The sequence below is a fragment of the Giraffa tippelskirchi genome, chromosome 12 (assembly GCF_054371585.1).
Source record: "Giraffa tippelskirchi isolate mGirTip1 chromosome 12, T2T-mGirTip1v1.2.pri, whole genome shotgun sequence".
NCBI classification, from domain to species: domain Eukaryota; kingdom Metazoa; phylum Chordata; class Mammalia; order Artiodactyla; family Giraffidae; genus Giraffa; species Giraffa tippelskirchi.
Window position 1 is genome coordinate 66,558,145 of NC_137286.1, and position 12,388 is coordinate 66,570,532.

At 56.6% G+C, this 12,388-nt stretch overlaps 1 protein-coding gene and 1 long non-coding RNA gene across 2 annotated transcripts in view; one reads left to right on the forward strand and one right to left on the reverse strand.

The window, feature by feature from the left end:
* The window catches only part of LOC145530002 (uncharacterized), a 1,493,464-nt gene that overhangs the window by 1,460,456 nt on the left and 20,620 nt on the right, over positions 1 to 12,388 (forward strand). The window contains exons 177-178 of the long non-coding RNA XR_014071397.1: positions 165 to 276; positions 7,823 to 7,934. This is a non-coding gene — a long non-coding RNA (uncharacterized LOC145530002). The remainder of the gene's footprint in view (positions 1 to 164; positions 277 to 7,822; positions 7,935 to 12,388) is intronic.
* LOC145529951 (uncharacterized) lies at positions 171 to 4,108 on the reverse strand. Its single transcript, XM_081550724.1, has 3 exons — positions 3,947 to 4,108; positions 3,236 to 3,548; positions 171 to 2,985 (listed from the first exon to the last, which is right to left on the reverse strand). The coding sequence occupies exons 1-3, from the start codon at positions 4,079 to 4,081 to the stop codon at positions 2,348 to 2,350; spliced, it is 1,086 nt and encodes a 361-aa protein (XP_081406850.1). The 5' UTR covers positions 4,082 to 4,108; the 3' UTR covers positions 171 to 2,347.

A 12,388-nucleotide genomic window follows, 5' to 3' on the forward strand; every position in this document is an offset into this window, starting at 1 on the left:
CCAATCGGGGCCCGGGGCCGGGCCTCACGTTGGAAGCCAGGGGAAGACGAGCTCTCGTTCTGCTGGGGTAGGGGAAGGGGTGGGGCCGGGGGAGGTCAGGCTCCAGCAGTGGGAGGGGCTTGAGGTCCGCCTGCGGCAGTTGGTGACCTTCCTGCTCCCCTCAGGGCAGAGCCGCCGGCCTGAGAATGAGGGCGCTGCTGAGCCCAGGGGCTGGGATGGCCCGCTGCTGCTGTGGTCCCAGAGCTCCACCCGAGACCTGAGGGAGGCCGTCTGCCCGTGAGTCCTCTCCCGCTTGTCTGTCAGCTTGTTTGAACCATGCTGGGTTTTCTGCCCAGCTGGCTAAGGGGAGTCCCTGGAAATGCAAGGGTGTGGGTTTTGGCAGACTTCAGGGAAGACATGCCAGATGAGCCTGGGAGACTCCAGCTTAATCTGGATTCAGGAGATATCTCTTCGGGCCAGCTAGTAATTGTAGGATAAGCCTAATGAGTCTTCACCGGATGAAGAGAGTAACGTGCCAAGGTAGCAATCGATGTCCTCATTCGAGAGGATGAAGCTGGTGCTCAGAGAAGGGGGGAACTTGGCCAGAGCAAGGAGGTGTGCACCCAGACAGAACCCCCAGATCCGGCCATTTGAGCTCAGGGAGGCCACTGGTGTGGCTTGTCCCTGTAGCAGGCGCCGAGGCACGCAGCCCACCCTGATTCCTGCGGGGGCCTGACTTGGGAAGTGCCATCTGGTAGCTTTGAGACTCACCAAACCAAATTGCACTGGAGAGAGGAAGGACACCTTCCTTCATCCACCCCCCACCCCCGCCGGATTCCCACATACCCTGACCCCTTTCTCTTGATTTCGGAGCCATTTCCAGAGTCCCGCTCATATGACCTCATTCGAAGTGCACTGTGGACGAGCTGCCATCTGCAGCTGCTACCACAGCAGCCAAGGGCTTTAGCTCCCGAGTACCTCCCTTCCTTTGGAACTTGGGGGCCCTCTACTCCCCACTTGCACACCACAGACCTTTGCTGAGGATTGTGGGGACCCTCACTCAGTTTGCAGCACGTTGTAGCCATCCCTGTCCTCTCAATACCTCCCTTGCCACTCAGCTTGTGAGCCCCTTTGGAGCAGCGTGGCCCACCTGGCTGCAACGGAAGAGACACAGCTGACAGTGAAACAACAGCTTAGATCTGACAGCCGGAAAGCTCTGTCAAAAGGGACCTCCCTCTTCACACCGTAGAGGCTGTAGGAGCCGCCAGGCTTTCGGAACCAGTGCTGGGGCCAAAATGACCCCACAGCCGTTTTCCTTCCTGGGGAGGGTTCTGGCTCGAGTGGGAATGGCTCAAGTCTCCTAAGGTTCTGAAAGCCCACTGTGTGCAGATTCACGGTACACAGAGAGGAGAAGGTGGAGTCCTGCCCTGGAGGTGGTCACAGCTCACGGATGAGCCAGGCAGGCAGGCAGGCAGGCAGGCAGGGCATGAGAACACCTGAGCTGCCTTCATGAGTGAATGGTGTGGGAGCAGAGGAAGAGAAGCCGGTCTGCTCCCTCATGTGGTGCCCAGGGCAGGTTGTCCCCAGAGGAAACCCTTACGACGGTGAGGACTCTCACTGCTGTTTCCCAAGGGGTTCCGTCGGTGCGTGTCTTCCCCGGAGCGGTCAGGCCGTCTCTAAAGTACACTGGCCACGGGCATTGCCTCTCCTTGGAACTTCCCACGTGTTTCTCTTTTTTATGGAACAGTGATTTTTCTAGAGGGGTTCTGGGCCACAAGGTTGTTGGGTCATTTTCTAGCCTTCTGTCGTGAAGAACGCTTTCCTGGGCGTTGGGGTGGTTTGTTGTTCCAGCTCCCTTTCTTGGCTTCTTTTGGGAGCTGGTGCAACAAGAGGAGCTCAGCCTCTGCCTTCTGGCTGAGATGTCACCCTTCAAACAGCAATGCCTGCCTGGAGATAATGATGGCATTTGCCAAAAGGGCTTCGTTTGGCACATGATATCTTGAAAGGACGTACACCGTCCTGTCAGCTATCAAAGGCTAGTTCAAATGACATAAAAATGAGAACTCTCCAATGGAGTCTTACAGTAGGTGGAGAGTCCGAAAGAAACTCCTTCAGTCATTTCACTGAGAGTCATTGATTGGGGACACCAAGAATATAGGAAGGAATGCAGAAAGAAAAGATGAAATTGTGTTCAGGATCGGGGGGAGGGATGAACAGGGCGTGCTTGCCTTGAATCCAGGCTTTGTTGGGGGGTGGGGCATAAAGATCAAACGGGTCTGAAACCACAAAGTGGTGATGGTAACACAGTATCACCAGAGTTACACAACAGTGTTCCCAAATTGCAACAATGATGAAAAAGTTTACTAACTTAACCAACAAGTTCCCAACTTAACCAACAAAAATACAGGAAACCATACAAAAAATAAAACATCACCAGAAAGGTGGAAACAAACCAAATGCAAAGCAGTTCAGGGGAAAGGAACTCCATGTCCCCTGGGGGCAGACCGAGTTGACAGCGTCCACGGTGAGCCGACAGGGATGGAGGCGGCAGAGCCGACCGCTCCCCTGGACGTGGTGTTTCCGGCAAGGGCTCTGGGTCTCTGTCCAGAGCGGGGGCTCGTTCTTCCTGCAGGGGTGGGTGAGTCATCGTCGGCGTCTGGGTGTTGCGCGGGAGCCAGGGCAGGCTCTCCCTGCCGAGGCGGTGACTCCTCCTCTGCCTCGGGTTCTCCTGCCAAAGCCCGAGCAGGTACAGGTGCACGTGGAGGTGGAGGTTCTGGCTGAGGGGGTGGGACATCAGTGCCTGGGGCTGGGGGTCCTGCAGGCACGGAGATCCGATCTGCCCGGTGTGCTGGCCAGAACCCAGCTGGCCTGGTGTCTCTGCGAGGGCAAGTCTCGGTTCTCCATCTGCCCTCGGTGGATCCCTGGGTCCTGCACCTGGAGCCACCACCTCTGTAGGGACAGGTCTGGGAAGTGGAGCCTGGTTCCAGTTGGAGGCCAGTGCTAGAGCTGGGGGAGAAGCAAAGTTTGCCCACAGGCCAGCCTTGGCATGTGCGTATCCCGGGACAGAAAGCTTCCAAGAGATTCCCAAAGAATACCCAGGGTCGGATGTCTTTTGGGACTGAAGTGTGCAAGAAGGGGGTGGGGGTGTGAGGCCAGCGCTTGCTGCAGGCCCAGCAGCATCTTTCGGGGACTCGTCCCTGTGTAGCTCAGCACCCCCTCCCCACACACTCCCGTGCACCAGCCCCAGCGTCCTCACCTCTGTGCTCTGGCGTGCTGGGCTCCAGGTCCTCCTGCTGCCTCAGAGGCTGGGGTTCTCGGGACTCTGGGTCGGAGCCGGGTGTGCTGAGCTCCGTGGCAGCCTCAGACTGGGCCGCCGGGTGTATCCTGTGTGGTGTCTCGGCAGCAGGCCTTCCCCGCCTCCGCTTCGCCCCCGGTGGGGCTGATGCCTCCGTGGGCACGCTCAGCTGGAGCCTGCACTGGGCCTCAGGGGCGGGGGGGTGGTGCTCCGACCCCTCCCTCCGGGAGGTGGACGGGGTGTCCCCGTCCTCGGCCTCATCACGTGGGAAGCTCTGCAACGACAGTGACCGTCAGCCAGCCATGCTGGGACTTTTCCGAGCTGGGCCTGGCCAGTGGAGCCGCTGCTTCTGCCTGCTCGAACTTCTCTTCCCAGAAGGGTCAGAGACGTGTGTCTGCTCAGATCCCCACCCGGGAGGAAAGAGACCCACCTGAGGGTGTGAGGCCAGCCTGGGCGGCCGGCGTGCCCGCACTCTCCCCATCCCAGCCAGCCTGCTCTCCCCTGGGGTGTGGACACAACTTGCCCGCAGGCTTCTGACCCCACATCCGCCTGGGCTTCCTTGAGGGAGACACACCCCGAGAAACCCGCATCCACACACACAGGCAAAGGACCCGGTGTTTCCGGGTGGCATGGGAGAGGTGGGCTGGCCCGGCCTGGGGCTCCCCGTGTTACCTTTCTGTTTCTCCGGGCAAAGGGCCAGAGGCCTCTCGGGGGTGCCCTGAGCCAACGTCGACAGGGTGCCCACGCACACTGCCTGTGAGCTCTCCTGAGGCCCCGGCCTCTGGGCAGGGGCAAACAGCAGAACATCCTGGCAGCAAGTGATCTGGCTGGGGGCTGCTCTCCGCTCTGGAGGCCTGGATACACGGGTTGCGGGTTCTGTTGGGTTCTGTTGCCAGCAGGTGACATCATTTCCTGGGGTTCGTGCTGAGGTCCCTTCCCCAAAACTTCCCAAGGGAATCTCTGGGTTTCTGACTGCTCGACCACCCCCCTTAGGCCATGTGCAGGCACAGTGACAGCCACACAGCCCAGCCCACAGCCCTGGGGAGGCCTGGGTGCAGCCAGGGCCTGAGCTCCGAGGACCCCGCTGCTCTCAGACCAGGCTCCTTCTTCTCATAAGTGGTGTGGCCCTGGACAAGCGTATGCCCCTCAGGGTTTCCCCAGTCTCTCCATCTGGAGAGTGGGGGTCATTCTCCCATCTGCTTCCTAGGTCTGTCGGCCTACGAGCAGCTCCATGCCTTTCCACCTGGGGCCGATATCACGTGGAGCTTGTGTGCTGAGACTTCAGAAAGAAAGACTCCATCCAGGGCTGACACAGCACAGAATGGGGCAGAACGAGGCCTGGATGCGCCGTGGTACCCAGGAAAAGGCACTCCCCCTCCTGAGTGTTTTGAGACCCCGCATCCAAGTTGGAGGCGCGAAAGGAAGACTCGAAGGTCTCCCTCTCTTATAGAAAAGAGTAGCCAACTTTCTGGTCCTCTGTTTCCATTGAGATTCTGTTCAAGTGTCCCAGCTCGGCTTCTGCGGGTGGCTGAGCTTCTAATGGCTCCCTGCGTTCTTGTCTTTTCCTCTCCAAACCTTCCGTCCTTTTCCCCCTTCTGGGGTGGATGGGCGCTGTCATTGCTTCTACCTTCGAGACAGATTGATGAAAAGTCTGGACCGTCGACTCCTTTCCTCTCTTTGGTTCCGTGTCTCTCTCTGTCTGTGTCCCTCTCTTTTCCCTTCTCGATTCAGTCTGTGTCTTCCTCTTTCTCTCTCGTGTGTGGATGGATGGATGCTAGGAATGCACATGTATATGATTAGATGAGGGTTATGTTTTAGGGATAGGTTAGAGGGAGAGAAAGGCTTTAGGTCGGAGTTGGTCATGGGGGAAGGGTCAAGGGTGGTGGTGGTGTTTCTTGGAATCTGAGTGCTGTGCATTCTTCGTCTCTTTCCATATGAACCCCTTCTCAGATACACCACTTGCAAGGAGTCTCTCATGTTCCGTTTCCCATCTTTTGCATTTCTGAATGCTTAGCTTCTCTGTTGTGAAGAGGTTCCATTGGATGGAAACCCATTGGCGTACTTCGTTTTCCTCTTTCCCTTACTTGAAGAGACCCATTTCTACCTCCGCCCAGCAAATGGCAAGGAGACTCTGATGTTAAGGAGCCTTTGACCTACGCTTCTTTCTAGCTGTCTCATGACATCAGTCTTTAGGGTGAGGTTTTTCCCCGATATTGAGGTGGTGTGAGATCAAAACCAATAGCGTTCTTCAGATGTAGCTGTCTGGTTTTCCCATGGACATTTATTGAAGAGGCTTTCTTGTTCCCATTTGGATATTCTCCCCTTTTGTGTCAGAGATGAGTTGACCATGGATGCCGGGGTTTGTTTCTGGACCCTCAACTTTATTCCATCGATCTGGATCTGTGTGTGTTGTTGTATTCCCAATAGCATACTGTCCTGCTGCTGCCGCTGCGCCTAAGTCATTTCAGTCGTGTCTGACTCTGCGCGACCCCATGGCCTGCAGCCTACCAGGCTCCTCCGTCCAGGGCGTTTTCCAGGCAAGAGTACTGGAGTGGGTCGCCATCGCCTTCTCCGATACTCTCCTGAGGATCCTAGTTTGGTCGTCTAATTTCCTTTCACACAACCTTGGATGTCCGTATCGGGGCTTTTTCGTCGGATTGTATTGACAATTTAGGCTCTTTTCTGTTTCCGTACCCCTTTTGCAATTCTTTGTTCGGTGCGAAAATGCATTGGCATTTTGGGAGGAATAGCATCGAAGCTGTGGATTGCCTTGTGGGGCTGTGACATCATTTTCCCAATAGGAATTCTTTCAAGCCCTGAGCACAGCTTCTCTTTCCAGTGCTTGGTGTGGGCTTGATCTTCCTTCTTCCATCTCTCGCCGTTTTGTGAGAACAGGTCCTTCCTTCCCTTCTGGGTTAGATGGACTCGTGGGTATCACTTCAGTGAATGGCATTGTCAGTGGGGGTGATAATTCCCTTCTCATTGGAAGACTTTGCTGTGAGTATTAGAAATGCAAGTGATTTCTCTTCCCCTTCCTCCCTGTCCATCTCTCAGAGCCACCGGGAAACAGAGGCCTCATCCAGGGTCACACAGGCCTGAGGGAGCGCAACTAGACTGTTGTTTCTTCAGGCCCTCAGTGCTGGACATCATCCGGGATACTCTGTGTGTGTCTTCCTCAGTCTGGTGTCCCTTCAGACCTTTCCCTAGTTTTCACAGGCTTGTCGTGTTGGTGTTCTTTGACTGTTTGGAGACACATCCTTGAGAAGCTTTGTGTTTCCACTCATTCGTCTCGCGATGTATGACCTGTCTTTTGCTTTTGTAATGAGGTCTTTCCCACAGTAGATATCTTTGATTTTGCAAAGTCCACTGTATTCTCTGGGTTGTTTTGTGGGCTGCCTTTTTGTTTTGTGTGTGAAGACTCAAAGCACGTGTCCGGTTTCTGCTCATTGTTCTTCTAGATTTGTGACAAGTTTTCATGGAAACTTTGTCTAGGGATAACTGGAAGTGAACTCGGTGTAAGGTGTCAAGTCTCCATCTCCATTCATGTCATGCCCTGCAGTTTCCAATTCCCTGTTCCTGAGTGGTTTTGGAGACCTTGTGGGAAGTTTGGTTGCATCGGAGTTTGCGTTTCCACCTTGAGTAGATTCACACTGTTCTGCCCTCAGGGACACTGTCAAGGGGGAGTGAGGAGCAGCCTGCACTTCCAGCAGTGACCACACGGTGGGGCGAGTGCTGCTCTCCCCTCTGGGAGCCCCAGGCCACAGGCATCCCAGTGAGGAGCCAGCTCTGTGCTCAGCTGAAAGGAGTTAGTCTCTCAGGAGCCTCTGAGCCCTTGCCTTTGGATCACCCAGGGTGGGCATTTGCTGTGACAGAAAAAAATTGCCCTGAATTCCATGGACGGAAGAGCCTGGCTGTGTAGAGTTCGTGAGTTGCCGTGAATCAGACACAACTGAGGACACAAAAATTCAATAGACTAAAACACTTTTTGGGGGTGGGGGGAGTGAAAGGGGGTGATGTGGGGTTTTTTGTCTTATATTATAGCCGAGGGAAATCTAGTTTAAACCTAAATTCACATAGATGGGAAAGGTATAGCTCTCCGTCACCCTATTAAAAAAAAAAAAAAAACGTCTTAACTTTTCTGAAAGCTTATTTAGTAGCTTCCTTGAGCAGTTCATTGTGAAGGATTTTTTTTTTTTTTTTCTGTGACATTGGCCTCATTAAAAAGTACGGTTTGCCTTTACTGGATAATTTTGTTCATTGGTTTGTTAGGGAATCTTGGTAATATTTGAGTTTCCTGGGGAGTATGGTCACATGACCTGGCCCTGGCCAATCGGTGCGTTCCACCTCCCTGGCCACTGTGATTGGCTCCGGACTGGGGCAGTGCCCAATCGGGGCCCGGGGCCGGGCCTCACGTTGGAAGCCAGGGGAAGACGAGCTCTCGTTCTGCTGGGGTAGGGGAAGGGGTGGGGCCGCGGGAGGTCAGGCTCCAGCAGTGGGAGGGGCTTGAGGTCCGCCTGCGGCAGTTGGTGACCTTCCTGCTCCCCTCAGGGCAGAGCCGCCAGCCTGAGAATGAGGGCGCTGCTGAGCCCAGGGGCTGGGATGGCCCGCTGCTGCTGTGGTCCCAGAGCTCCACCCGAGACCTGAGGGAGGCCGTCTGCCCGTGAGTCCTCTCCCGCTTGTCTGTCAGCTTGTTTGAACCATGCTGGGTTTTCTGCCCAGCTGGCTAAGGGGAGTCCCTGGAAATGCAAGGGTGTGGGTTTTGGCAGACTTCAGGGAAGACATGCCAGATGAGCCTGGGAGACTCCAGCTTAATCTGGATTCAGGAGATATCTCTTCGGGCCAGCTAGTAATTGTAGGATAAGCCTAATGAGTCTTCACCGGATGAAGAGAGTAACGTGCCAAGGTAGCAATCGATGTCCTCATTCGAGAGGATGAAGCTGGTGCTCAGAGAAGGGGGGAACTTGGCCAGAGCAAGGAGGTGTGCACCCAGACAGAACCCCCAGATCCGGCCATTTGAGCTCAGGGAGGCCACTGGTGTGGCTTGTCCCTGTAGCAGGCGCCGAGGCACGCAGCCCACCCTGATTCCTGCGGGGGCCTGACTTGGGAAGTGCCATCTGGTAGCTTTGAGACTCACCAAACCAAATTGCACTGGAGAGAGGAAGGACACCTTCCTTCATCCACCCCCCACCCCCGCCGGATTCCCACATACCCTGACCCCTTTCTCTTGATTTCGGAGCCATTTCCAGAGTCCCGCTCATATGACCTCATTCGAAGTGCACTGTGGACGAGCTGCCATCTGCAGCTGCTACCACAGCAGCCAAGGGCTTTAGCTCCCGAGTACCTCCCTTCCTTTGGAACTTGGGGGCCCTCTACTCCCCACTTGCACACCACAGACCTTTGCTGAGGATTGTGGGGACCCTCACTCAGTTTGCAGCACGTTGTAGCCATCCCTGTCCTCTCAATACCTCCCTTGCCACTCAGCTTGTGAGCCCCTTTGGAGCAGCGTGGCCCACCTGGCTGCAACGGAAGAGACACAGCTGACAGTGAAACAACAGCTTAGATCTGACAGCCGGAAAGCTCTGTCAAAAGGGACCTCCCTCTTCACACCGTAGAGGCTGTAGGAGCCGCCAGGCTTTCGGAACCAGTGCTGGGGCCAAAATGACCCCACAGCCGTTTTCCTTCCTGGGGAGGGTTCTGGCTCGAGTGGGAATGGCTCAAGTCTCCTAAGGTTCTGAAAGCCCACTGTGTGCAGATTCACGGTACACAGAGAGGAGAAGGTGGAGTCCTGCCCTGGAGGTGGTCACAGCTCACGGATGAGCCAGGCAGGCAGGCAGGCAGGCAGGCAGGGCATGAGAACACCTGAGCTGCCTTCATGAGTGAATGGTGTGGGAGCAGAGGAAGAGAAGCCGGTCTGCTCCCTCATGTGGTGCCCAGGGCAGGTTGTCCCCAGAGGAAACCCTTACGACGGTGAGGACTCTCACTGCTGTTTCCCAAGGGGTTCCGTCGGTGCGTGTCTTCCCCGGAGCGGTCAGGCCGTCTCTAAAGTACACTGGCCATGGGCATTGCCTCTCCTTGGAACTTCCCACGTGTTTCTCTTTTTTATGGAACAGTGATTTTTCTAGAGGGGTTCTGGGCCACAAGGTTGTTGGGTCATTTTCTAGCCTTCTGTCGTGAAGAACGCTTTCCTGGGCGTTGGGGTGGTTTGTTGTTCCAGCTCCCTTTCTTGGCTTCTTTTGGGAGCTGGTGCAACAAGAGGAGCTCAGCCTCTGCCTTCTGGCTGAGATGTCACCCTTCAAACAGCAATGCCTGCCTGGAGATAATGATGGCATTTGCCAAAAGGGCTTCGTTTGGCACATGATATCTTGAAAGGACGTACACCGTCCTGTCAGCTATCAAAGGCTAGTTCAAATGACATAAAAATGAGAACTCTCCAATGGAGTCTTACAGTAGGTGGAGAGTCCGAAAGAAACTCCTTCAGTCATTTCACTGAGAGTCATTGATTGGGGACACCAAGAATATAGGAAGGAATGCAGAAAGAAAAGATGAAATTGTGTTCAGGATCGGGGGGAGGGATGAACAGGGCGTGCTTGCCTTGAATCCAGGCTTTGTTGGGGGGTGGGGCATAAAGATCAAACGGGTCTGAAACCACAAAGTGGTGATGGTAACACAGTATCACCAGAGTTACACAACAGTGTTCCCAAATTGCAACAATGATGAAAAAGTTTACTAACTTAACCAACAAGTTCCCAACTTAACCAACAAAAATACAGGAAACCATACAAAAAATAAAACATCACCAGAAAGGTGGAAACAAACCAAATGCAAAGCAGTTCAGGGGAAAGGAACTCCATGTCCCCTGGGGGCAGACCGAGTTGACAGCGTCCACGGTGAGCCGACAGGGATGGAGGCGGCAGAGCCGACCGCTCCCCTGGACGTGGTGTTTCCGGCAAGGGCTCTGGGTCTCTGTCCAGAGCGGGGGCTCGTTCTTCCTGCAGGGGTGGGTGAGTCATCGTCGGCGTCTGGGTGTTGCGCGGGAGCCAGGGCAGGCTCTCCCTGCCGAGGCGGTGACTCCTCCTCTGCCTCGGGTTCTCCTGCCAAAGCCCGAGCAGGTACAGGTGCACGTGGAGGTGGAGGTTCTGGCTGAGGGGGTGGGACATCAGTGCCTGGGGCTGGGGGTCCTGCAGGCACGGAGATCCGATCTGCCCGGTGTGCTGGCCAGAACCCAGCTGGCCTGGTGTCTCTGCGAGGGCAAGTCTCGGTTCTCCATCTGCCCTCGGTGGATCCCTGGGTCCTGCACCTGGAGCCACCACCTCTGTAGGGACAGGTCTGGGAAGTGGAGCCTGGTTCCAGTTGGAGGCCAGTGCTAGAGCTGGGGGAGAAGCAAAGTTTGCCCACAGGCCAGCCTTGGCATGTGCGTATCCCGGGACAGAAAGCTTCCAAGAGATTCCCAAAGAATACCCAGGGTCGGATGTCTTTTGGGACTGAAGTGTGCAAGAAGGGGGTGGGGGTGTGAGGCCAGCGCTTGCTGCAGGCCCAGCAGCATCTTTCGGGGACTCGTCCCTGTGTAGCTCAGCACCCCCTCCCCACACACTCCCGTGCACCAGCCCCAGCGTCCTCACCTCTGTGCTCTGGCGTGCTGGGCTCCAGGTCCTCCTGCTGCCTCAGAGGCTGGGGTTCTCGGGACTCTGGGTCGGAGCCGGGTGTGCTGAGCTCCGTGGCAGCCTCAGACTGGGCCGCCGGGTGTATCCTGTGTGGTGTCTCGGCAGCAGGCCTTCCCCGCCTCCGCTTCGCCCCCGGTGGGGCTGATGCCTCCGTGGGCACGCTCACCTGGAGCCTGCACTGGGCCTCAGGGGCGGGGGGGTGGTGCTCCGACCCCTCCCTCCGGGAGGTGGACGGGGTGTCCCCGTCCTCGGCCTCATCACGTGGGAAGCTCTGCAACGACAGTGACCGTCAGCCAGCCATGCTGGGACTTTTCCGAGCTGGGCCTGGCCAGTGGAGCCGCTGCTTCTGCCTGCTCGAACTTCTCTTCCCAGAAGGGTCAGAGACGTGTGTCTGCTCAGATCCCCACCCGGGACGAAAGAGACCCACCTGAGGGTGTGAGGCCAGCCTGGGCGGCCGGCGCTGCCCGCACTCTCCCCATCCCAGCCAGCCTGCTCTCCCCTGGGGTGTGGACACAACTTGCCCGCAGGCTTCTGACCCCACATCCGCCTGGGCTTCCTTGAGGGAGACACACCCCGAGAAACCCGCATCCACACACACAGGCAAAGGACCCGGTGTTTCCGGGTGGCATGGGAGAGGTGGGCTGGCCCGGCCTGGGGCTCCCCGTGTTACCTTTCTGTTTCTCCGGGCAAAGGGCCAGAGGCCTCTCGGGGGTGCCCTGAGCCAACGTCGACAGGGTGCCCACGCACACTGCCTGTGAGCTCTCCTGAGGCCCCGGCCTCTGGGCAGGGGCAAACAGCAGAACATCCTGGCAGCAAGTGATCTGGCTGGGGGCTCCTCTCCGCTCTGGAGGCCTGGATACACGGGTTGCGGGTTCTGTTGGGTTCTGTTGCCGGCAGGTGACATCATTTCCTGGGGTTCGTGCTGAGGTCCCTTCCCCAAAACTTCCCAAGGGAATCTCTGGGTTTCTGACTGCTCGACCACCCCCCTTAGGCCATGTGCAGGCACAGTGACAGCCACACAGCCCAGCCCACAGCCCTGGGGAGGCCTGGGTGCAGCCAGGGCCTGAGCTCCGAGGACCCCGCTGCTCTCAGACCAGGCTCCTTCTTCTCATAAGTGGTGTGGCCCTGGACAAGCGTATGCCCCTCAGGGTTTCCCCAGTCTCTCCATCTGGAGAGTGGGGGTCATTCTCCCATCTGCTTCCTAGGTCTGTCGGCCTACGAGCAGCTCCATGCCTTTCCACCTGGGGCCGATATCACGTGGAGCTTGTGCGCTGAGACTTCAGAAAGAAAGACTCCATCCAGGGCTGACACAGCACAGAATGGGGCAGAACGAGGCCTGGATGCGCCGTGGTACCCAGGAAAAGGCACTCCCCCTCCTGAGTGTTTTGAGACCCCGCATCCAAGTTGGAGGCGCGAAAGGAAGACTCGAAGGTCTCCCTCTCTTATAGAAAAG